The 24,926-nt window shown below is 40.1% G+C and overlaps 3 protein-coding genes across 10 annotated transcripts; 2 read left to right on the top strand and 1 right to left on the bottom strand.

Annotated features, from left to right (window-relative positions):
* The first annotated feature begins 93 nt into the window (after positions 1-93).
* On the top strand, positions 94-5,189 carry LOC144061229 (peroxiredoxin-like 2A). 5 transcript variants are annotated; one of them, XM_077581469.1, is made up of 7 exons: positions 148-258; positions 1,561-1,737; positions 2,695-2,868; positions 3,080-3,171; positions 3,240-3,380; positions 4,119-4,274; positions 4,579-5,189. In XM_077581469.1, the coding sequence occupies exons 2-7, from the start codon at positions 1,587-1,589 to the stop codon at positions 4,672-4,674; spliced, it is 810 nt and encodes a 269-aa protein (XP_077437595.1). In that variant the 5' UTR covers positions 148-258; positions 1,561-1,586; the 3' UTR covers positions 4,675-5,189. The 5 variants fall into 5 exon arrangements, with proteins under 5 accessions (XP_077437597.1, XP_077437595.1, XP_077437593.1 ...); XM_077581467.1 differs by lacking the exon at positions 148-258 and adding an exon at positions 376-1,007; XM_077581468.1 differs by lacking the exon at positions 148-258 and adding an exon at positions 1,379-1,400.
* A 3,474-nt stretch (positions 5,190-8,663) lies between these two features.
* On the bottom strand, positions 8,664-14,160 carry sfxn3 (sideroflexin 3). Its single transcript, XM_077581464.1, has 11 exons — positions 13,910-14,160; positions 13,022-13,195; positions 12,051-12,221; positions 11,602-11,700; positions 10,680-10,755; positions 10,508-10,593; positions 10,306-10,433; positions 10,160-10,209; positions 10,003-10,052; positions 9,857-9,904; positions 8,664-8,901 (listed from the first exon to the last, which is right to left on the bottom strand). Exons 1-11 carry the CDS (start codon positions 14,035-14,037, stop codon positions 8,805-8,807), a joined length of 1,107 nt encoding a protein of 368 aa, XP_077437590.1. The 5' UTR covers positions 14,038-14,160; the 3' UTR covers positions 8,664-8,804.
* Positions 13,505-24,903, top strand: LOC144061218 (PDZ domain-containing protein 7-like). Of its 4 annotated transcripts, none has more exons than XM_077581448.1 (15): positions 13,505-15,378; positions 15,455-15,592; positions 15,665-15,839; positions 16,804-16,980; positions 17,256-17,403; positions 18,129-18,189; positions 18,331-18,693; positions 20,398-20,529; positions 20,739-20,884; positions 20,961-21,052; positions 21,146-21,237; positions 21,359-21,427; positions 21,709-22,140; positions 22,602-22,702; positions 24,023-24,903. In XM_077581448.1, exons 1-15 carry the CDS (start codon positions 15,210-15,212, stop codon positions 24,191-24,193), a joined length of 2,466 nt encoding a protein of 821 aa, XP_077437574.1. In that variant the 5' UTR covers positions 13,505-15,209; the 3' UTR covers positions 24,194-24,903. The 4 variants fall into 4 exon arrangements, with proteins under 4 accessions (XP_077437574.1, XP_077437572.1, XP_077437575.1 ...); XM_077581447.1 differs by having other exon boundaries at positions 13,555-13,586; positions 14,411-15,378; positions 15,455-15,839; XM_077581446.1 differs by having other exon boundaries at positions 15,455-15,839.
* Positions 24,904-24,926: the final 23 nt, after the last annotated feature.

Genomic DNA, 24,926 nt, shown 5'->3' on the forward strand with positions numbered 1-24,926 from the left:
GGTGGAATAGTGGTTAGCATTTAGAAAGTCTAAAAATCATCTATCTATCTATCTATCTATCTATCTATCTATCTATCTATCTATCTATCTATCTATCTATCTATCAAAAAATAATCTAATCTATCGTGCCATCCACTCAGCAAACTGCGAGCGATCCATCTGTGCTCGATTAGTTTCCTTCCCTCGGAAGAGTCTTCAATCTTGGGAGTATTAGTGCGCATGCGTGGAAGTCGCGGTCGCTAAGCTTGTCACAGAAAGGTGAGTCAATTTGAGTGTTTATACCGCTGCCAATGTGTTAATTTGGTACGGAACTTGGCGACCCACAATGTGCATATGACGTGTTTAATTCCGACGGACGTGCGGAAAACCAGAAAACCAATTACATTTCTTATTTAGCGACTAAATCCTAACGTCGACGCGAGCTAGCTGCTATTAGCGGCATTTTTAAAGGTTTCATTCAAAGTGTTTTAACTGTTTCGCTACCAGTGTTAGCTTTGAATTTATTTTGTGTGCGCTACAACCCACAAAGACTTCATAAACCCATAAATTAGCAGTACGTGCTACGGGTTAACTTTAAATGTCAGATATCTGTCGCGTCGACACGTTTAAAGAATAAAAAGAGTAATTTTGACGATTTTTAACTGCAGAGAATGGCCTGCCTTCCCAATTAACCACATTGTCCCCCATAGGCAACTCCTAATACACACATGCAAGCTAATGAAAATTACATTTGAGTTAATACTTTTGATGCTCACTGTGCTTGTCTAGTAAGAAATTTTACAACTTTACCTTATTTATGTGCACGCAGCGTGACCGGTGGCACAATTACACAACCTAGACTCTTCCTTATTGCACTCGTGTGTGTTTTATTTCCCAATGAGAGCACATTCATTATCAGTTGTTCAAGTACTCCTTGTACTTTCCAAATCAGCCCTATTTTGACGTCGCCAACACATTTTGGGATTTGTCTTGGACTGAGCTGATCCGCAAGCAGGCAATGGAGACAAGTTAGTATACCGTATTTCAATATTTATCTAGATTTGTCATTCTGATTTCAGCGCAAGAGAAAGTATTACTTTAACCGTGGGAAGTTATAAAAGAGGCATATCCGCCTCACTATCGGGAGTTGTAGGTTCTTATCTGTTTGACGATCTGTGGTGCTTTCACCATTCTGGATAGTTCAGCTTCATCCTGTATTTAAAAAAAAAAAAAAAAGTCAACTGGGTAGGTTCCAGCACACCTTTTTTAGGACAACCACTAGAAAATGGATAGACGTTATGAAAGACTTACAAAATGGCTGTCTATAGCAGTGATTCCCAAGTGCTGTGATGGAAAATGTATCTTCAATCATCTATGCCATCAACAATCAGATCCATAAAAATTCTTCCACAATATGGAAGGTACGAATAACCAGTGTCCACTTGTTGCACTTTATGCAATGCATGTGTCTTGGCCATTACAATCATTTGCATGGTGACCTGCGTATTAAGATGAATTTGGCATGCAGAGTCATCGAAGGCGTCATATGTTGCCATAAGAGCCTGTACATTTTTCTTCCAGCACGTGCAGTGAATCTCACCGCGGCAATGCTGGCAGCTTTGAGGCGAATTCTGCCCCCTCCTTACTATCGCCGCGTGGCGTTCCCTTCCTGCGTCGCTTGCTATGAAAGAAGCCCGGTCGCTCACTTTCACACAAGTAGATCCAAAGCCAGTCCCGAGCCAGAGAAACGCGCTGCAGGCAAGGATTCACTTCGTTAATTATTCTGTAGTTGTGTGATGTCTGTCACTTTGTTGCGGAACCGGTGTGACTATTAACGGCTTGTTACCCTCGCGCTGAGCAGGGCAGGGTTATAATAGTTTAGAATTTAGTTGTTCAAAGTCAGCTTTAATCAGGTTTTTTTTTTGTGGTTTTGTTAGTTTTAGTATTAGTTTTATTTATTTTTATTAATTGGCATATTTGTGGAGTGTAAGATAAAATAACAATTTGACCTTCCTTCTTCCGTATGGCTGTAGATTATTACCAAAAATAAATCCATTTAAAATTAGCAGTGAAAGATTGTATGTGAAATTGACAAAGATGTAAACTAAGGTCATTTTCGCTATAATTATGGTTTTCGACTTATAAATATAAAATGAAGTATCCGTTTTCTCGTCAACGATAACAACCTTGGCGCCGAGTTGTGTAACAGAACAATGACCAATTAAAATATCATTTTTAGTGGAACCTTCAAAGCCGCTCCTTTTTTCACTCGCATTTGACCCCGCGGCTAATACAAAGGTGCGGTTTATCCATCCCATCACAAGGGGGCGCCACTATAAAGAAAGCGCAAGAGCGTCGTCAGGCAGAGAAAAACAAACCAAGTGAACTGCCCGAATACAGTAGGAGAGACGGAACGAGAGCGAGACAATTTGCACCCTCGTTATGGAAAATAAAGTAGCGGGAACCCGGTGCGGCTTAGCATTTTTTGTTTCTTCCTCCACTGCACTTGAGTGGGGGCGTATATGTGAAAATTGCTCTTTACAGAAAATTTTTACTCTGTAGCCGCCAGTGAAGGTCATGTTGACAAGTCGTTCCAGACTAATGTCACTGTGTTTAATATTATTATTTTTATTTTTATTTTTTATTTTTTTAAATGCTGATAATGAAGCTCATTGTGCTAATGAGTCAACCGTTCTATTTCTGTTTGTGCCGCAGATTTGGGGTCAGTGTCTGACCTGTTGGGGATGGGCTTGTGGTCTCTGGGTCTGGGGGCCGTGGGGGCCGCCCTCGCTGGCATCTTCCTGGTCAACTCCAGTCTGACTCTCCCCAAAGTCGGCAAAGCCTCGCTGGAAGATCTCGCCGATGCCGACCTGCTCTCCACCACTGACGGTACAATAATACGAACCGCGTACTTCTTACCCAACTCAAAAGAGATCAAAATGTACAATTGCAACAAAATATGTAATGATTTTACAAAAATAAGTTGTGATCTAAAAAGAATGGTCAGTAATTACGCTAGTTGTGTGTAAAAGTAAATCAAATCATGTGCTACTTATAATCAGACCAAAAAGATTGTCAGTAAAAACGATTGTGTCCGCAGATGGCAAACTCATCAAAGCAAAGAGTCTGTGGGAAAAGAACGGCGCCGTCATCATGGCCGTGCGGCGACCCGGATGATTTTTGTGCAGAGAGGTGAGATCGCATGTTCCGTTTCAGTGATCCGGAAGCACAAAGAATCAAACGCAAACGTTTCCTTGCAGGAAGCTTCCGAGCTGTCCTCTCTGAAGCCCCGTCTGGAAGAGCTCGGGGTCCCTCTGGTGGCCTTGGTGAAGGAACGCGTGGGCACGGAGATCCAGGACTTCGGACCGCACTTCGCCGGGGACATTTACATCGACCAAAAGGTCAGCCGTCCTTTCAAAACTCACACATAAGTTACAATAGAGAAGTAATAAGATGCCAACGAGTGCTACGGGCGAGCTAACAAAAACGCAGGATAATTGAACTGCAATTTAAAGGAGATTTGCACTACTCAAAAAAGCCTAAAATTAGTTCAAAATGCATTTTAGCCCTGGAGAACCCAAGAACCCTTTTCTTCTTTGGAAAATTATGAATTATACATTAAATGACTGCTATAAATTCACTGAACACCAAAATATATGTTTTTTCAATTTATTCCCTAATTCAGGATTAGGGTGAAATTTGACCCTTTGGGATTTAGGGGTATCATTTCGAAAAATCCGAATAACAAAAACTGTCAGTTAAACTATTTAGAATTTAAGAAAAATAATCAATCAAATACACAAGCTACATTGAACAATATATATTTTTTGTTTTATTTGTTGCATTTTAGCCATCTTGTCACCACCACTCTGGCTCATGTAAGTGCAATATTCATCCACTAGATGGCCCCATGCAGGGGTCAGAAGTGGCACTCTGGACTTTTGAAGTTAAATTTGTAAAAAAAAAACAGGTCTTTGTTATTTGAGTAGCAGAATTTATAGGGGCCAAATTTGACCCCGTGGGTTCTCCAGGGTTAAGTTCACCTTGAAATTTCCTACCAAACCCGTTCAGCCGGCCCAGTTAAAAATGGATTTTTGACATCAATAACCGTGGCTTTATTCATGCCCACCACCTTACAGAAGCACTTCTACGGGGCGAAAATGGGCGCGATGGGGCTGCTGCGCTTCGGCGTGTTGCAGAACTTCATACGGGCCTGGAGGTCCGGCTACCAGGGCAACATGTTGGGCGAAGGCTTCATCCTGGGGGGCGTCTTTGTCATCGGCGCGGGTGAACAGGTAGCGTACAGAAAACACACAGGGGAGTACGGAAAGACAATTTGAGCATTTATTCCATATTCTTTATCTCATTTAAGGTGCATGTACTCGCAAGACTTTGAGCTCGTAAACAAGTGTCTCACTAGTCACGTTATTTGGTATACTAGTAAAGAAAAGCTGTTGACTAGTAGCATGCAGTTGTCAGACTAGAGCACAATTTGTCCTCATCTGACCTTGATAGCCATCTTAACGGAATAAACGCTCAAACGGCTTTCCGTAGCATGAGACGAACCACTCGGCGTGAACTTCGCATTGTGGCCAACAGGGGGTGCTACTGGAACACCGCGAGAAGGAGTTTGGCAACAAAGTGGATGTGGCGGATGTACTCCAAGCCGCCGAGAAAATTGTACCTCGCAAATAAAGTCAATTAGAGCACTGACTACAAAATAGTGAATCTAGAAAGTAACTAATAAACATACGTGTGTCCGCTATCGACACCGAGGCCAGTTTAGCAAGTCACTTCTATTGGAAGGAAAAAAAAAAAAAAAAAGCTGTGAAATGTACAACTGACTCAATTGGTCAAACGTTACCTCTAAAGACACTTTAAAGCTAGACGGGTATGGAAACGGGGTGAAATGAGCACTAGATTATTATGGCACACATTTGTCCCCCATGCCAACACCGCCAGCTGGCCCCCCCCGGACATGACGGCCGTGCGTGCGCTTATGTGGTCGTGCGTGTGAACAATGACGACTTGTCTCTAAACTCTGCGACGAGAAGAGCAAGTTTGATGATCCACACACGTGCGTTTTCCTCAGATGCCGCCAATGTTGTCGTTCTGGGGCCTTCCGGAGTGTGTGTGTGGGTGGGAGACATTTGCGTGCGCTTGTACATGTGAAAAAAAGCAATAAATAGATCAATACAGTACAACCCTCATTGACTTGTTTGATTTTGTTTAACTGCAGCTACTCGCAGTAATGACATCAAATACCAAAAATAATGTTCGCTTTTGGAATTAATGCCTTTTATTTTGTGGTTGTAGTTTCCAGCCGTATACTACTGCATCGCATCATACTGAGAGCAGTTCCTAATATTTTTAAATAATATTTGTAAAGGAATTTATTTGTTGTTAAAGTGTACAAAGTGCATCGGTGCCGTGATTTACAATCGTGCCATTAATCAGTTTTAGCCCCACACACAAATTCGATTTTCATTATTTGTTGAAATATCTGCTAGTTTTGTTAGCCCATCTATCGTGTATCGCATTAGCATTAAGCTAGCCGACTTTTGGACCCGCCCAAAGCAAGGTTTGTAATGGCCTGATAGAAACCACGAGCAATATTCGACAAGTCTACGGCATGACTGAATGAAGCTATTTATAGCGTTCATGACTTTTGCCTTAGCACAAAACTGAAGAAAAGTTCTCAAAAGAGTTTGCAAGTGTTGAACCTCAAATACGTTCATTTTTTTCCCGTTATGAAAGAAACATTTTATCCGACTCCACAAAGTTTTTCTGGCAGTGTACACTGTAAAAAAATAATAATAATAAAAAATAGGCAACTAGTCCTCCGGAATAAGTTTTTGTGATTGAGATTTTGGACGGCAAATATCCCAAAATTAAATGGATAAACCCACAAATCACACAGTCCAAAACTTTGAAAGTTATTTTCAAATCAAACGGAGACATAATTGGATGTCAGTCACATATTTTATTGTAGTACTGAATAAAATGCATGTCAAGAAATGAAATGGGTATATATGCCAACATTTAAAAAAAAAAAAAGGGAGTGCACCTTGCCAGTGCTGACACAGCATTATATGACTAAAACATTCATGGAGTGTCACATGGATTGTCGCAACATCTGTGCCTTCAGTACACATCTGAATTTGTGCCATTACAGTGCTTGACTGCGACGTGACTGGAAAGCATCAAAAACACACGAGATGTAATTAATGAAGCTCTTTCAAAACAGACATGTTTTTTTATGCATAGCGACAGAGTGGAAAAACCACTTCAAATAAAGCTTGCGGCCCAAAAAAAAAAAAACATTCCTCTTTGCCTTGTAGACTTTTGTGCCCATCTTTGGATACATTTGTAACCTCTTCAAATGTATCAGTACTGTGCTGACTAACACCTGCTAAGTGTTGCTCTGAGGAGAGACGAATTAAAATCGGCAGTTCGTAACGGAACGACACTTGGCGAGAACAATCTTCAGTATTTGAACTTTGCAGCATGAATACTTCCTTGTTGGTTTTGAACAGCGACGTGATTCCTTGACAGGAGCGACAAATGCTCGTATTGGTTGAAATGAAAGCGATGTATTCCTGTTAGGTGAGGTATTATGAGATGAATTATGTACAATTAAAAGATACAGTAGAGGATGTTGGAATGAAACCGTTCAGGAATACAACAGTCGAAATAATTTATCGCACGCTGGGAAAAATTCACTAAAGCAAAAAAAACAGAAAGATGTACATACTAGAAATAGGACTTTGTTAACCATGAATCAAAACGGGTTGCTTGTTAAGTTGGTGCATTCAGGGACACAACTTGGCTTGAAAGGGGGAAAAAAAAAAAAATCCCTCTATGATAAACATTTACATTGTTTACATTGCATCCAACAGCAACAACAGAACTGTATTTCCGCAAACATCTAATAACTGTAATGGGGGGGGGGGGAGATTTTTGGACAATTTGACATCGTAATGGCGTCTCCACTCAACATAAGATCATTAGTACTGTATAATTCGCTTGGAATTGTTTAAGGCTTCGGTGCTGCTGTTTTTGGTTAGCAACAGAGCCGTTAATGTCAAAATTGAGGCGTCTGATTTTCATTTGATTTTATTAGAGGCGTGGCCACTATTTGAGGAAATACAGTGCAATGTGTATAGCGATATAAACGATATACCGTAATATAAACCCTGTTCAAGCCAAACACAGCAAAAACACCACAAGCATTAAAACCAACACCCCCCCCCATTTTTTTCCTCAAGTATTCATAACTGCTTTACACGGGCAGCACTGATACCAACTGTGCTTTACATTATAACATTTACATTGATATAGTTTCATAATAATGTTAACACGTTCCACACCTACATACCGTACACCATATGTCCGACACAAAAAAACTATGGCTTCCCCCTTCAAGTATGTTGAGAACTTAAAAATAAAACCACAAAGAAGGAAACAAACATTGTCAGCTTGTTTCATTATTGCTTAACTCCTTTAAATCATGGCAGTGTGCAAGTCTGGTTACAATGACAACTTTAGGTCCACGTGCCAGCCGCTGACTCACTTTTCCCGCGGGAAGCGTGCTGACTTAGCGATAAGCTGTTTGAAACGTAGGAGTATGTTCTCATCCACTGTGCAACAGGAGCGTAGTAGTTTGACTACATACGTGCGTGTGCGAGTATACGCAGTAGGGGTGTGGCAACAAAAAAAAATCGATTCTCATTTAGTACGATTCAGAATCCATTTTCAATGTCCCAAAATCAATTTTATTTAAATTTATTTATACCGTCTTGCCTTTGTGTGTGCCTTTATTGGGAGCGCTGTTCATGTTGTACCCAATTTGGCCACTTAGGGGCAGTGTGGTTCCACTCGGTCACTGTTAAGTTGTAGCTACATTAGAGAGTAGAAGGAAAAAGTCACATTCAAGTTATTCCAATAAAAGTAGTTTTTTTTGCAGCGTGGAGCCGTTATTTTGAGTGATAAAAGTGCCGCGAGTAGCTCACTGGAGTAGATCATTACAATTCCTTACACAGCCATCAATTGAAGCAAAAATCATTGTCAATCAAAAATCGTTCTTAATTGAAAATCGATTCTGAATCGAATCGCCCACCCAAGAATCTGAATTGAATCGAATCGTGAGACATTCAAAGATTCCTACCCCTAATACGCAGTAGCTCATTATCGGCAATACATTGTGGCTTAAGCACGCTTAAAGCTGAGGAATATTTTTTGCAGCATTACAAAGATTAATTAAATGCTTAACCTTTAAATTTTCAGGAGGAAAATACCTTTTTTTTTATATGTAATCTAATTTCTATGGTGGATTTAGTTTTTGTATGCTATAATAATCATCAAAATGACACAAAAGTCAGGAATTATTTCATTCTGAGGAGCTGTTATTTGCTGCCTTGAAAGCTTGATAATTGCCTATAAATGCCACAAGATAGCAGTGCTGACCAGACAAAAAAAAAAAAAAAACTGGAATCTTTCCACTGAATTTCACTCTTTGAATCCTACTATTGAAATTGAATTAAGTGTTCCACTATTGTGGTTTATTATGAGCATTTCTGGTTTTATAAATGAATGCCTGGCCGGATCGAGGGGTAGGAAGGGCTTGACCTAATGAAATAAATCAATAATAGTACCAGTGTAGCGGTACAGGTGGACAGTGACGTTACATTCAAGTTCATGACTAAATACATCACATAAAAATCTTTCCTCGGGAGCAATTCCAAAAACAACAACATATAAAAACAAAAACATAAATAAATTGCTTGTGTAACCATATGTGTGTGCGTGCCGTGCGCATGAAGGTCCTACAGGCCCTTGTTGAAATAGACCACGGTGGTGGCCGGGTTGCTCTGTCGTATCCTGTCCTGAAGCTCCGCCTCCAGCCCGCTCACTTTCATCGAGCTGCAAACATGAAATAACCGAAAGGGCGTGGAACAAAACCGCATTGTTTACTTAACTGAGTGTAGTTTGTGTGAGTGTGCGTTTTTTTTTTTTTTTTTTTTTTTTTGTGGTGTGACGTGGTTGTGAGCTTTCAGTCTAGTTGAGCTAGATTTGATTGAATTAGTTTTCAATCAATCAGCCGACGCCCTTTGTTACGAAACATAGAAATTAAATTTGCTAAAAAAATGAAATAAATTTTAAAAAAAACAAACTCGATGTACGAATTCATCACAACAAAAATATGAAATTAAAAAAATAATAATTCTGATTTTAACTCTTTGACTGCCAGACATTTTCAGAAAAAGGGATGCCGTGGGTGCCAGCCGATTTAAGCATTTTTGACTGATCTTTCAAGGTCCACAGAAAATGATGTGTTTGGACTATGGAAACACACATACTACCAAATGAAAGATTGGACTCATCTTTCATCAGAATTTTTTTTTTGTTTCTACCTTATTCCGTTTTTCAGTAATCAACAATAGAAAATGGTTAGTTTCACCTCTGTTTTGAAAAAAACGTCTTTTAACGTCTTTGGCACTCCTCCATAGGATTTTACTAAACGTTATTTAACGTTTTTGGCAGTCAAAGAGTTAAACTGAGTGCTATGGCAAATTAAATTGTGTATTTTGTACATTATCTGTGCAGTTTTAAATGTAAGCCATAGGATTTAAGCGTATTTAAGTGGCAGGTTATGTGTTTTGTGCATAGTTTGTGTGTAAATTTTGTTGTACGTTTTTTTTAGTCTGTGGGTGGTTTTCTTTTGAAGCGGGCGCGTTAAACTGCTAATCACATTTTTGAGCCTGTTTATTTTTTGTTTTTGTGATGTGTGTGTTTTTTTTTTTTAAGTGTGCGTGTCTGTGTGCATGCATGTGATTTGTGTATGCTTTTGTTTTGGGGCTCATTTTGTGTGCGTTACCTTTTCTGTGGGAACAGGGCGCAGCACAGAGGGGTAGCAAACACCAGACTATCAATCAAAGAGAGCGCAGGGTTATTATTATTATTATTATTATTATTATTCAGATGGTTTCAAGCCCAAAATCGTACGTCCAACCGCCGACTTACCACAAGCCCACGAGCCCCACCTGGATTGGAGCGTTGAGAACAGGAAAGCGCTGCAGGGAGGCAACGACATGTTTTAGGTCGGAATGTGGAAGGATTTTTTAAAAAAAAATTTTTAGCCTAATGACAACGGGGCCGCTACATGACGGAAGAATGTTACCTTCATGAAGGCTCGCTTCTCCAGTGCGTTCATTATGACGGGAGGAATCGCTGAACGGGTGGGGAGAGAAAAAACTAACATTAAGAAACGCAACGTCATCCACGAAGTATGACCGTCGGGGAAGGAATTTCCTGTTGCTTGATTACCCATAGCCGGCACCGCCATGCCAATCCTGGACACCACCACTTGCATGATGGCCTGCCGGGCCGCGTTGGCAGACTCTCCTAGCCTGTTTCCGTTCTCGTCGGTCACGGGAATGCCGTACTTCAACTCCCTGAGGGGGGAGGGGGGGGCACGGAAACACGGTTCGAGTCCAGCAGAGCAGAGCTGCGGTGACGGAGATCTCACCTCTGTCTCATGAAGGGAATGTTGATGCAGTTTGCGGCGGCCACGGCAGCGAAGGGCACGAAGCGGCTGGCGATGGGCGGGAGGCGCTAAGGGAGGGGCACGGACACGCTTTTAAAACCAACGGGAAGATTGCTGAGCCACTGAACAAATCATGGCTTTGATGGGCCGTTACCGTGGCCAGAGTCTTGAGGCCCAGGGCGGTGATAACGGCGCCGGTGGTGGCGCTCACGTACGCCGCGCCGAGCTGACTGCAAGTAAACACGTCAGGTTGTTTTTTTTAGTCGGACATCAAACTTCATTTGATATGCGATTTAAAAGGGAAATAAATAGAATAATACATGCTCTTCTTTTATATTTAATTATGATGCTCATTGTATTATAATTAGGGGTGTCAAAATTGGTGCGTTAATTTAATTAAAGTTCCTTTTTTTTTTTCTTTTTTTTTACGTGCAATGAATGGAGAAGCCTGTACGGAGCAGACATGTCCACATCAAAATTTAGCAGTAGTAAAATTGAATAATAATGCATATATTTGTGGAGACTGGGGTCAAATTATATTTTATAATTTCTTTAAATGTGCAAGAATTTCACAAATTCGTGTTAAAGATGAGATTATTGCACTGAGCTGTCACTGCCTTACAGATGGAATTATGCCATCTAGTGGCAGAAAAATGACCCACACAAATCAATATCACACTCGGGTTGTTGTTGTTTTTTTTACAGTACAGTATATCTTTTTAATTTTAACTCAATTTTATGAATTATTATGAAATTACTGCATCAATGACTACAAGATGCAGCCATATTTCTATTAAAAAAAATTCCCACTATCATGTGAACAAGAGTATGAAAACTTAGGGGGGGGGGAAGTATTATACAATGTACATTTTATTATAAATTTAGAACAGATATAAAATTTGCGATTAATCGTGAGTTAACTATTGAAGTCATCCAATTAATTACGATTAAAAAAAAAAATGAATCACCTGGCACCCCTAATCATAACAATTTACAAATAATGAATATTACGCCTCTCGCAATACTCTTGCCAGTCCTGATCAAGGGGAAAGTGAGAGGTGGGTGGTGGTCCATACTTGATAGTCATGGGAGCGTCGCCACTGCGGTTGGTGTAGTTGACCACCGCGTTGAAGGACTGGTTAACCCACTGCCAGAAAACCACCGCCGGTGTGGTCCTATAAACATGTGACAAATGCTTCATAATGCGCTCCATTGTCACCAAGCGATCATGTGAGCACGAGTGCTCACAAAAAAAAACAAAAAAAACTTTTGACACATTCAAATCAGGTCAACATTGTGCACATGACTACCGACGTGTTGCCTCCGCACAAGTTGTGGCATGACATTTCTTTTAGACTCTTTAAGAGGATTTTCACTCTCAACTGGGATTAAAGCTCGAGTTCAGTCACCGTGATGCTCTCTCAGTACATTGAATGAAATGAAATGTAGTCATTCAGCATCACTGAATTAATTAATTAATGAATTAATTAATTATCACACAGAGTAGAGGCAGAGAAGGCGGTACCTGTAGAAGGTGAGCATGCAGCCAGTGATGGACATGTTCATGGGCACCTGAGCGGACATCCGGCCGATCACGAACATCTTCTCGCCGGTGTCGGGGTGGAAGGCCGAGTCGTACACGTACTTGGCCCGCCACAGCTGGTCCTCCGTCAGGCCGGGCGCCACCACCCCGGACCTGGAGAAAAATGGCCACTTATATATTTCGTTTTGTAGTGTTTTTCCTACATTTCCATAACGTTTATTTGTAATATAATTGATTTGATTTCAATTGCATAAAAATAATAAGTTTTAAATGTAATTTTAAATTAGATTCAAATTTAATTGTTTAATTTTAACTGCATTTGAATTTCTTTTACACTTTATTTTAATTTCAGTGATGTATTTTTGGTTTTTACATTTTAAATAAAACCAAAATTATAATTTATTTGACTGTATTTGATATACATTTTACATGATTAGAATTTCCAATTATTTTACATTTTAATACATTTCAAATTACCAGTAAATGTATTTTAATTTCAATCTAATTAAAAAAAATTATTTGTTAAATTAATTGTACTATCTTATGTTTTTATATTTTAAGTTACATTCATTTAATACATTTCAATGTACTTAATAATTTAATTTATTTTTATTTAACTTAATTTTTATTCAACCAGTTTTATTTATTGGAAAAAAAAATTATTACAGAATTAGTCAAGTCAGTTTTGCTTTTTCTTTAAATTATTATTATTATATATTTTTTGCGTGACAACTACAGAACCCAAACTGGAACTTGGGGCAACATGACACATGGCCTGGCTGCTCAATACAATATGAGCAACACAAATTCATTTATCATTTTCAAGTGAAGATATGAACTGTTAGAATTTTACAAGACATATCAAGTAGCGTACATTTGTGATGCTAAAATGTACTGGCTTCTTCCTTTATCTGTTCTCCTATCCTGCTTCCAAAGCAAGGCCAGCCTTCTACCTGTAGTTCTCCACGATCACCCGCGCCTCCTCCAGCGTCTCGGAAGACAGCAGGACGTTCCTGGGGTCTGTGACCATGAAGAAGTGCATGGCGCGGCCCATGAATGTTCCTTGGTCCCATCGTGGCTCTTTGATGTTGATGTTGAGGGGCAGATCTCCGGACATCTTGGGTACCCTTGCATTAAAAAAAAAAAAAGACACTGGTTCATCAATCATACAGTGGAACCTTTGAAGTCGATGCTGGTTGACTTGCAAGTCGTTAATAATTTAACATTTTCCTCAATAGGAACTAATGGTATCTGTTTTAGACTAAAAACAAAACAAAAAACATAACTTTCTCCCTTACTAATGGACAACCAAGTATGCACAACAGCTGAAACGGTGCAATCAAGGGCGCCAACATGTTCCATGTTATGACGTTATGATGATGATGATGTATGTTCAGTAAATAACTGAACTATAAATGGCATTTATTACGGTTACGTTAAAAACTCAAATCTGTATGGAGACCTGGCGCGTGACCGTGAGCTGTCAATCAATCTGAGCCAATCCAGTGCAGCACACCGGTGAGCATTGGAGCTTTTTCATTTAAAAAGGTGACGTGTTTTCTGATACATAAAGTCCGGGATTGACTAAAACGGCCACGACCCGTCGAATGAGACATTGTGGGGGCAAAATAACTGCACAGCTTCTTCCCCAAATTCCACCATTTCGGCGCCCTCATGGTTAGCGAGTCAGTCGGCTTGGCTAGCGTAGAGCATTTAGCTCGCCGGTGTGAGTCACGGGGGGGAAAGCATCGCGGTGAGGTTTAAACCGCGCAGTCGTCGCGTTATGATGTGAATCAAGAATATTCAAACAGACAAGAATGTGCATGAAATCTAGACGTTACCTGTTCAGGTTGGATTTGAAGACGATTGACCTCTCAATATCACGACAACCGGCTGGGAGAGATGTGTAAAGTTCAAGTGCCCTTTGCAGTGTTGGAAATTTGGCGTTTTCTCCAAGTTGACGGCTCATGAACCGCGAAATACACACAAAAAGAGACCAGCGGAAGAGTAAATGTAGTTATACGTTCATAATATAGCCAGCGTCAAGTTCCCTAAAGGCAAAATTAAACATCGCGTGAGTAAATTTTGTAAAATTTCGATGTATTTAAATGCAGCACAGAGCGACGATACGAGGGTGAACAACTCGACATTTGATTGGTCAGACAAACGCCCTCTCTCTGATTGGTGTTTTTGCCTTTTTTCCAGTGGCACGAAAAGAGACTAATGCCATCGACCTTTTATTATATTATATTTATAATGTAGCATTTCGTATAGTTATATGACCTGACGGTGTTTTCATCATAACTTTTTTTTATTAATTATTATTTTTTCTTTTTTTCGAGATCCATGACGGTACGTCTATGGGAATACACCTTTTTGCCACTAGATGGTGGTGTTTCGCAATATATTGTCACGACCCAGACCTCCACTGCCAAGGCAGTAAGTAATTCTCAAACTGTTTTCACCAAGTAAAACCAAACGAAAAATACGTAAGTCTCCCAAGTACCATCATCATGACTAACAAATTAAATCCAGCAGTGGCCTAAGTGTTCATCAAAATATCGCATCGTATCGTATCAAAATACGTCACATATTTCCACATTTCCACCTTGTATCTCCTTCAGTACTGGACTAGTGGGTGCACAGCTGCCGTGGGTGAAGGTGGGGGGCGGGGAAGTGGTGGTGGTACTTATATAACAAGCTTACACCTCGTATGACACCTGGAGAACATATGAGTCGATACTGTTGCAGCACTGCACGGGCATGTCAGGTATGTCATATTTACACATGAAACTGTTCTGAAGAGGGAGAATGGGTGAGTCATGTCAAAATACTCAAGTACTTGAAATACAGTACTGACGTATTAGTACAGAATTCCTTTCCACCACTGGCAAGTAGTCATTGGATAAATAAGATGGACTTTTACCACCAAGAAGTCCCCCCAAGACACAGGATCTTCCCAGGATGGCTTGTCACATCAGACACCCTTGTTAATTAAACATGGCTCAAGGGGAAAGCACCGTGCATTTCTGCTTGGACTTCACAAGGAGGACGAGAGTGAATCTTAAAAGTGGACTTTCTCCTTTCGATTACCCTCCAAAAAGTCTGGATGACTGAGGGGAGGCTTGTGGCACTGGCGTCATGGCTCACTCCCGGAGGGAGATGACAAACGGGGGTGGGCGCCTCCACGTCCACAACGGGGGGCAGGCCGGGGGGTCCCACAGTTATATGCTTAAGAGGCAACAAGGACACAGACGGAGGTCATCCTCACCTATGGGACGAGTCATCCTCATCAATGCGAGTGCACAGGGTGAGTCGGTCGAGACAAATACAGCTAGTTGACATCTGCGCACTACTACTACTGTTTGGTGTATTTTTTTTTTAAGGAGGAGATGACAGTAAAGACATCCACACAGTGACAGTGGACAAGACTGTGGACGGACGACTTGGTTTCAGCGTTAGAGGCGGATCTGAACATGGACTGGGCGTTTTTGTTAGTAAAGTGGAGGACCACAGCTCAGCAGGTCAGCAAGAAACGCTACGAAAATGCCGTCATTCATTTCATTCTGGACTCGTCTACCTGCTCCCCAACCCAGCTCAGGCCGGCCTGGTCGTTGGGGACAAACTTGTGGAGGTGAACGGCGTGAGTCTTCAGAGCATCACTATGAGCAGCGCCGTCAAGGTCCTGACAGGAAACAGCCGCCTGAGGATGGTGCTGCGGCGGGTGGGCAAGATCCCCGGCATACGCTACTCCGAGGAGAAGACCACGTGGTGAGTGCACATGCTAACTTCTACCATATCCTTCTTCCTTGGTGTTGTATTGCAGTAGTGGATGGATTACTGCTTTCACATTTTGGTCATTTGATGATCTGATAGTGACTTGGCTGTAGATCAGCAGCCAAAAGACGAGAGAGGAAAAAAAAGAAAGACTTGAGTTAGAGCCATATATAGAGAGAGTTTGGCCAACTTTGTTTCAGCAGGGTAACAAGATGGCGTCCATGTGTCATGTGATCAGCAGTTGACCAATTGCACTGGTCAACTGCTCAGATTTATATTACTAATCTGATCATTCTTATGACAACATTTTACATCCATAAATGTAAATTCTTTCATTCTTACATAGGAAAACGTATTTCATTGCTTTCCATTGTGAAATCAGGCAGTACATCGAGTCCACTAAGTTTTCTCGTAACCAAAAGGCTATAGAGACATACAATTTATGCAAACATTTTGATATTTTTTGTAAACGTATCCCCCCTGGCATGTTGTTTTATTTGTTTTCTTTTGTTATATATAGTCAACAATTGTTTCAGTCACTAATTTGTCATTGTTAAGAATGGCTATTGTTGTATGTTTTGTATTAATCAATAAAATAAAAAATCACAAGGCTGGGTCCTCCGAAGGCCGAATATGGCGGCTGCATGACGTCACTCCCGGCGCGACTCGACGGCACGCACAGACTTATGACTGATTTACACATTCATGGATTGTCGGTCAATGTGCTACTTACAGCAGTATTGACAATCCATTCGTATGTAAGTCCGCGCGTGCTGTCGAGTCGCGTTGGGAGTGACGTCATGCAGCCGACAAATTCGGCTATCCGATGACCCAGCCTTGTGAATGGACTCAGGCGACACCACAGCGCCCTCTGCTGGATGTCTTGAGGCACCGCTCAACTTGCCTCCAATGCAAAATGGCTCCTGGTGTTTCACATATGTTTGTACTTATGTATTAGGGTGGACCTGATTCACAGGAGGATGGTGGTGGAGGAGGACGGACACACACCATCAGAGGGCAGCGCGGACAGCGCCCTCCGCAGGATAGTGCATCTCTTCACTACGTCTGACGATTACTACCTGGGCTTCAACATCCGAGGAGGACGGGAGTTTGGACTGGGAATTTACGTCTCAAAGTAATCATAATTTTCAATTTGTAATTTAGTGTTTCTGGCCAGTTGGCTTCTTGAAATTGCAGTTCAGTATTATTTTTCCAATAAGTTCAACATATCGAAAAACTCACCAATTTTGGCAAGCATGTTTATCCTGGTAAAAACGAAAATTAACCACAACAATACAATTAATAAAAATAATAATAAATACATTTAAAAAAAATGGGTGGTCATAGTTGTTGCAAAAAAATATATATTAAAAAAAAATTAAAATTAGTCTTTTCATGTCCATTGGTCAGGTTGGACCCGGGCGGGCTGGCGGAGCAGCACGGCATCAAAATGGGGGATCAGATCCTGGCGGCCAATGGGGTCAGCTTTGATGACATCACACACAGCAACGCCGTGGAGGTCCTGAAGAGCCACACGCACGTCATGTTAACCATCAGGGTGAGAACTTAAAGACATTTTCACTGACTCAACAACCTCATGTCAGTGTGACAGTGTCCATGGTTTGCCCTGTGACGGAGGGTTGTCTTTGTTGGCACACAATACCCACAAAGTGTGTTCAAGATCTGCCGTTCTCTTTTTGTGCTGCTCACATCTCAGGTTGCGCATTGTGAAAAGCGTCCCTTTTAATTATTGATAAGCGGCCTGGGATCAGGTTCGAATTGGCCTATGAACCGATTCATCACATTCACTGTCCCCCTCAAAATAACTCAGTGCGGCTATTTATGTCTAAATTGCTGACAACAAAAGTGAGCACACCCCCAAGTGAAAAATCCAAATGACATTACCCTTGAAAACATTGGTGATGATTTGACTTCATGTAGGCATGGCGCGAATGCTACAGCTAAATTGTAAAGAAAAACAAAAGCCTAGACGTTTTTGCAAAAGTGTTCACACCCTCTTAATTGTGGATGTGGTCACAATGGATCACATTCAAACTGACACGTTTTTATTTCTTGCTGAACTCTGAAGGTCTGCGTCAATTTTGTTTCTCTTGATTTTTCTCTTAATTGCGATATTGTAAAACGTATCGGTCACATTATTAGTGGAAAAGCGTTTGAAATGATTGATTTATCTTGATCTCATTGCTTGACACAAAGTGCTGCCATTTGAGCAGAGGTGTGTAGACTTTTTATACACCATATCATTTTTTTGTGCTATTACAGGAAGCTGGAAGATATCCTGCATATAAGGAGATGGTGGCAGAGTACGGTTGGCTGGACAAATGTATGTTGAATTTTTACACGATATGCAAATAATGTTTATGGAAGCGATTATCTGGAAACAAAACAAGCCAAGCTGATATCTGTGTCTTTTGGAGTTTTTGTTTGCTAGAATTCAGACAAAGGGAAATGCTCCATGTTACAGTTTCAAATGGGTCATCAGCGTTGGCATCGGGTTCTTCCCAAGGCTCCGAGTCGCACTCGTCTGTGTCGTCGTTGTCGTCCAGCACCCCCGCGAGCTCCCTCAGTGGTCTCTCCCAGTTCCTCTTCCCTCCTCATGTCTTCGGGTCCGACACTGCGGACATGGCCATACAGACGGAGGCATCCTCCACACAGGGCCGCACGGTCGGTGCCACGCTGCTCCTGAAGGACACGGTCATACAAGGGAAGGGAGAGGTGGGCGGGGGCGGGGCCGGGCGTCAACAAGGTCCCCAGACAAAAGTCCTCATGGCTCTCAGTAGGCCTCGTAAGCCAATCAGACGGTCCCAGAGCCACAGCCCCGTCTCAGGTGATTATGCTACATTTCTATGTACACTACTTGGTACTCAGGCAGTATACATGATAAATACTATAGAAAATAAATACGACTACTAATAGGGACATTTATGTAAGTACAAATAAATATAGTTTTTTTTATTTATACAAACATTTTAAAAATATTAAAAAGTTAATTACAGAAAAATTTATTTTGATTCAAAACTATTATTATGCTTCTTTATAATACTTTAAAAATAGTACAAATATTTTAGAAATATTTCAAAATCATTTCAAAATATTTCAGCGTATTTGGAAAGTACTGTATTCCAAATATTGTAATACATTTAAAACAGTACAAAATTAAATATTTTTTAGAAATTACATTTTCAAACAATATATATTTTTTAAAACATCGAACATATAATACCTTACATATATATTTTTTAGATTTCTAAAATGTTGAAATATTTATTTTTATTTTAAACAAGCAGAGATAAATGTTTCGATAATTCAATTTCCATCAACTTAAAATAGATTTAATGGAAAATTAAGATGCTAATAGAAAAATACATGAATGTTAAGTAAATTTTAATCTCATTAGCATGTTATTTAAAAAAAAAAAAAAAAAAAAAAAAAAAAAAAGGGGTTAGTATTTTGAGAAACGTATGAAACAAATTTTATATATTCCATTTATGATATCATCCATCAAAAAAGAAAACATAAATTGAGCTTCAAATCCACCTCATTTTCAAAATCAGCATTGCAGTCAAAGATGGACTCGCCTTCAACCTCATTTCCATAAACAAACTGTTCCATAAACAAAGAATTATTTGTAAGTGGTTCATCCAAGCTAGTTGACTTGTTGGCCTTCCCTCCTCATTCGTCAATGCATTAGCCACTTGGCTGATTGGGTTCTTCGTATGGATGGCCTGCTCGGGCAAAGATGGATGCCATTTATTAGCGTTACATTACACACACGCACACACAGAGAAGATTTATTGTGCGCTACAGAAGAAGCGACATCAAGCCAGTTTGAAAGGAACATGTTTACTGGTCCGTTCTTAAAAAAAATAAAAAATAAAAAATATATATAAATAAATAGAAGTACAAGTTTTCTAAATAGTATTTAAAAAAAAAAAATCACTTTCAAAATATTAAATACATAAATAATCAATTACTGACAAAAATATTTTTAGAAATCATTAAAAAATGTAATATTAAAAATATTGTAAATTAAAAAATAAAATAATAAATTAAACTTTCATACATAATTTAACAAATAATTGTTAAAAAAATAATGCATTTCTAAAGAATGAAAAAAATAGTTCTAATAAAATATTTTGAAACATTTTAATAAATTAAAAACTTTTAAAATTTCAAAAATTGGAAACATTATTTTTGCAACAAAAGTGAACGAGGACTCCCGACAAAAAACGTACTGTGATATCATTTAAAAAGTAAAACAAAAAAATCTAACTTAAGAACTGTAATAAACAAGCATGAAAACAGAGTTCTGACAAAATACTATATTTTTACAATATTTATTTTCAAAAGAATTAAAATAGAAGGCTACTATTACCCCAACTTTTTAATACTTTTAGAAATTAAAAAACAACTTGTGCCCGCTAAAGAAGTCAAATCTGTAAATGTCAATGTCATGAATCAATATGTATGATGGTAATAGTAACAACCCTGCTTCAATGTGATGAATGCTGTTTATGGATTGTTCTTTCAGAGGAGCAGCAGAAGACCAAAGTGGAAAAGACGACGCGCAGCCCGGAAGACGAGCAAGCCAAGCTGCAGCGCTCCAAAACGTTTCTCAGCCTGTTTTTCAAGAAAGATCGCAAAGACGGGAGCCCATCCAAAGGTCAGATCACGAAGCGCAATGTCACAGATTCGACTTGGTCATAAATAATCACACTTGGTTCAAAACAGTAATGACTACGACAAAAGTATTTGGACACGAAGTAATACAGGAAGTGAAAAAGAATGTACACTAGAAATGAAGAGTTCAAACCAAGCCAATAAAGTTTTGTATGGTTCTAGTTCCAACTATGTATTCCAACTTTGCTTTAGATAAAGGGCCTGATGGGATGACCTCCCCCAGGGAGTCCCATGCCAGCCTTAAAGGGGAGCAGTCGCCCTTGCAGCACGTGGAGGTCGTATCCAAAAAGCTGCTCAGCAAGGACGAGGTGGCCGCCGTCATGAGGCATTGTCAGCGGGTCAGTCTCCAGCTTCCATGGCGCATGGATTTATTTAAAAAAAAAACATAACAAAAACAATTTTATTCTCCTGCAGTTTTTGTCTGAGAAGATTCTGGACGATTTAGTGCGCCCCCTTTTGGCCATCTTGGACCAGCCAGAGAAGATTCTGCTTCTCCGAGAAATAAGGTCTGATGCAAAAAAAAAAAAAAAAGAAGCATGACGTAATTATAGCATGATATTTTTATTCATTAATATATCATTTTTATATTTTGCATCCAGAATGTTGATTCCTCCCAGTGAGTTGGGCCGCTTTGACAGCATGGTGATGCCTTTTGAAGTGCACGCCTACAATCTGCTCAAGAGTCCGGTTGGTGAGAAATACACTCGTTAGACTTAACTAGATTAAAAAGGACAATAATTGGCTGACATTTATTTTGGGGTATTTTTTTCTTCTTCTTCAAAATGAAATCATTTTCTGGGTTGTTGTCTTAGTGCGTTCTCCAGTTTTACGCTCCCCTTGCTGCGGAACCCCTCGACGGCAGCTTGTAACTCCCGTCCCAGGTATGTGCACGCAAACCGGTTTCCATGGTGACGCCAGACATGCCTTTTGTTGCCGTGGTCAGTCAAGGACGGATTTTCAGTGTGTGACAGCAGCTTACAAACAGCTTTTTTAAATTGCAGTAAAAAAGCTTCACATCATTTTTTCATTGAAACTTATATGTTCATCAACTGTAGTTAAAATTTTTATATATATATATATATATTTTTTTTTCTATTTTTCTACTTTCCCATACAGTATATATATTAAAAACATATTTTGGACTGACCCGTTTCATTTTCAGACTTCCGTGGCGGCTTCCTTCTCCAGCCGGTGCCGAGGGCCTCTCACGTGATTGACAGCATGGAGGGACTGACTTTGTCTCCATCGCAGGTGTTGCGCCCCCTGCTGGACATACCTGTGGACACTTTCACCTCTTCTTCCTCCTCCTCCTCTTCCTGGTCCTCCAACGGCCTTGGAGGAGGCGAGCGAGGAAGGTCCCCCGTGAGGAGGACGAGGAGGAGGAAGAGGGAGGCCAGTCCAGACTCCACTTTGAGGAGTCACTCGCAGGACTTTGCTGAAGTCAGCGTTCGTGTTCCCTCGCCGCGTCGGACCAGGACCCCCCTGAAGGATGTTTTTGAGAGGACGCCCGCGGTCACGCTTAATGGACACTCGCAGATGGCGCAAGACTACCACGTCTCCACTTTGACCATCTCCAAAGACAAACAGTCGCTGGGTGAGTACAAAGTCAGTAAGACGTCATTTTCAAGCGAATATACAGAGGATATAAAAAATCTACACACCCCTATGCGAATGCTTAGTTGTTTGTGGCTTGTGCTTTTATAATGCGATGACAAAAGATGTCAGGAAAGGCCTACTAGAACATCTGAACTTTATCTTGGGTTAATGAGAGGCCTCATCCCTATTTTAAAACTCATTGTGAATGAGTAACTAATTAGTAATTGTAACTAAGTAACTGTAGCTGACAATGTAACTGACTGTAACCAAGTTACTGTAATCAAGTAATTGTCGCTAAATAACAATGGCAGCAAAAGCCTACTAGAACAAGTCGATTTTTTATTTTTTTTTTTAAGAGTAGTGGTAGTTAATTATAATATACTATAATACATAATATTTATTATTATAATAAAATTCCACTACTAGTACAAAATACTAGTGTTGCATGTGTATGTGCAGGTATTAGTGTGTCTGGGGGGATCGAGTCAAGAATTCAGCCTGTCATCAAGATTGAGAACATCTTCCCTGGAGGAGCCGCTTCAATGAATCCTGCTCTCAAGGTAAGCACTAGGTGCAACTTCACTTGCACTACTTTTTCTAATGCTACCGTATAGCAAGATATTTGAGCATCTCGTCAACATCTCACTAGAGCGCTGAATTGTCCATGTACTCATATGCTTTTACTTGAAAACAACTAGCAGATAACTAGTGCAGTTTTTCCTTACTAGTAAGATATTGAGCCCTTGTTGTTCTACTAGTGCACAGAAGTGGAAGGCAGCATTGGAGAAAGTGTTCCAATCGTTCTACTAGTGCACTGGATTGTCTTACTCGTGAGAACAAAGAGCATACTAGTACACTCACCTTAAACTGGATATTCCATATGACAGTTCTGTGCACTAGTAGAAGACTAAGGTGCACTTGTCGAACCACTACATGCTAGTGAGACCAAATCGTGCACGAGTTGACATCTGTGCACTATTAGTAGTGCTACTAGTGAATATCTAGATGTTAACTGGAATTTTATCATGTCACATGTAGTACTAGTAGCACACATTTATCAACTAGTGCAGTTTTGCCTCACTGTCACTAGTAATGTGATTTTCCTACTAGTACACCTCAATTGTATTACCAATGAGGACAAAGAGTGAGTGTACATGGACAACAGCCTGCTATGCCACTATTATTATTATTATTATTATTACTACCACCACTAGTACTACTACAAGGACTACTACCTTCCTCCTGTTTTGCCAACCTAATCACGCCTAATGCACTAACTGAGCATAAAGCGGGTCAGATTAGGTGGCCATCTATTTAATTCAAATAAATTACTTTTTATGCACTTTTTAATCCCCTCTTTGCATAAATGGATCCAAATCTTTTTATGTCGCTGCGAGGGCCTGCGGCAATAAAAAAAAAAGAAAAAAAAAAGAAGAGAGAAAATAAAACAGAAACAAATGCTTTGGCGGTCTAAATGTATTTTTTTTGACAAATGAAGGAAACGGAAACAGAGCTGATTGGTGGACAACAATGGCCGTGTGTGTTTAACCTTCACCACACAGGTGCATCCTCGGCCTTGAAAAAAAAAAAAAGGATGACATCAGAGGAATTTGCTGTCAACACGCGTGTACTTAACACACTGCGGAAAGTGTGCGTGTGCTTATTTTATATTGAAGGGAGCGGCCCAGTTGCGTCTGACATAAATCAGCTTACTGTTACGACGTACAATATTAGCATTTATGTATGTATTCATGAAAAATTGTGCAAAAAAAATGAGAACTGCGTGTACACCAGAGGTTTGATTTCCAGAGGTTTGAAAAAAAAAAAATTAAGCTTGTTAAGCAAGTATCATCAAGAACTGCACGTTGTTGTGTTCACAGGCCGGCTACGAAGTGCTGCGCGTGGACGGCGAAAATCTGCAGGGTGTCACTCACCAGCACGCCGTCAACGCCATTCGCCGCTCGTTCCGCAACAAGGCCAAAGACCCCATGGTGCTGGTGGTCAAGGTGCCCAAGGAGATGCCCGCCCAGCACCCTGAGGGAATCTGCTAACAACTTTACCAAGAGGCGCTCATTGTACAATGTTTTTTTATTTTAATTATTATTATTATTATAGTTAAATGCCACAAAAAGACTGTCATTTATGAAGTTAACATGCGGCGAGCTGTCTGCCAGCAAAGGAGATAATCCCAGGCTGCTCCATGAGATTTATGGCCAGATTAAATCTGATGTATTACGTCAAAAGCCAGGGGTTTTTGGAGATGATTGCAAAATGGCTGCTCGGCATTTGCTCGGCGCTGGATTTCTGTCTGGCACAAGTGCTGCCTGCTCTGGAGCAATCTGCCACTTTGCAGCTTTAATTACACATGAGGAGGAAGAGCAGGATTTTGGGGAGGGGAAAAAAAAAAAAAAAAAAAACTACAGGCAGGCCGTGACACAGTTTGAAGTCAGAAAACAACATTGGGGAGTAAGTGAATACGCACTGTAGTGCCTTAGTGAGGAGAACAAAACAAAAATACAATTACACACACACACACTACAATTTAAATAATCTTTTGGATATATTTGTATTTTTGCTAAGGAAAAATGCTACTAGGCTAGCAACTATTTACAGATGTCAGATTTGCCCTGGTTTATTTCATATATTGTATAAAACAATTTCAGATTGTGATATTATTAGGCAATAATTGAATTTGCACTTTCCTATTTTATATTTTTGACGTTTATGCATTATTTAAAAAAATTAATAAATGGCAAGTTACTCACCAGTTACTTTGCACTTGAG

The sequence above is a fragment of the Vanacampus margaritifer genome, chromosome 12 (genome assembly GCF_051991255.1).
Source record: "Vanacampus margaritifer isolate UIUO_Vmar chromosome 12, RoL_Vmar_1.0, whole genome shotgun sequence".
Taxonomy (NCBI): domain Eukaryota; kingdom Metazoa; phylum Chordata; class Actinopteri; order Syngnathiformes; family Syngnathidae; genus Vanacampus; species Vanacampus margaritifer.

What these genes read in the sequence shown, in the direction of transcription:
- sfxn3 (XM_077581464.1), bottom strand. Translation starts at nt 14,037, where the DNA reads ATGAGCCGTCAACTTGGAGAAAACGCCAAATTTCCAACACTGCAAAGG. An exon ending in GTGGGGCTCGTGGGCTTGTG is followed by an intron (nt 9,905 to 10,002) that starts GTAAGTCGGCGG and finishes TTTGATTGATAG; the next exon opens with TCTGGTGTTTGCTACCCCTC. An exon ending in GCCCTGTTCCCACAGAAAAG is followed by an intron (nt 8,902 to 9,856) that starts GTAACGCACACA and finishes TCATGTTTGCAG; the next exon opens with CTCGATGAAAGTGAGCGGGC.
- LOC144061218 (XM_077581446.1), top strand. Translation starts at nt 15,210, where the DNA reads ATGGCTCACTCCCGGAGGGAGATGACAAACGGGGGTGGGCGCCTCCAC. An exon ending in TCATGAGGCATTGTCAGCGG is followed by an intron (nt 20,885 to 20,960) that starts GTCAGTCTCCAG and finishes ATTCTCCTGCAG; the next exon opens with TTTTTGTCTGAGAAGATTCT. An exon ending in CAATGAATCCTGCTCTCAAG is followed by an intron (nt 22,703 to 24,022) that starts GTAAGCACTAGG and finishes TTGTGTTCACAG; the next exon opens with GCCGGCTACGAAGTGCTGCG.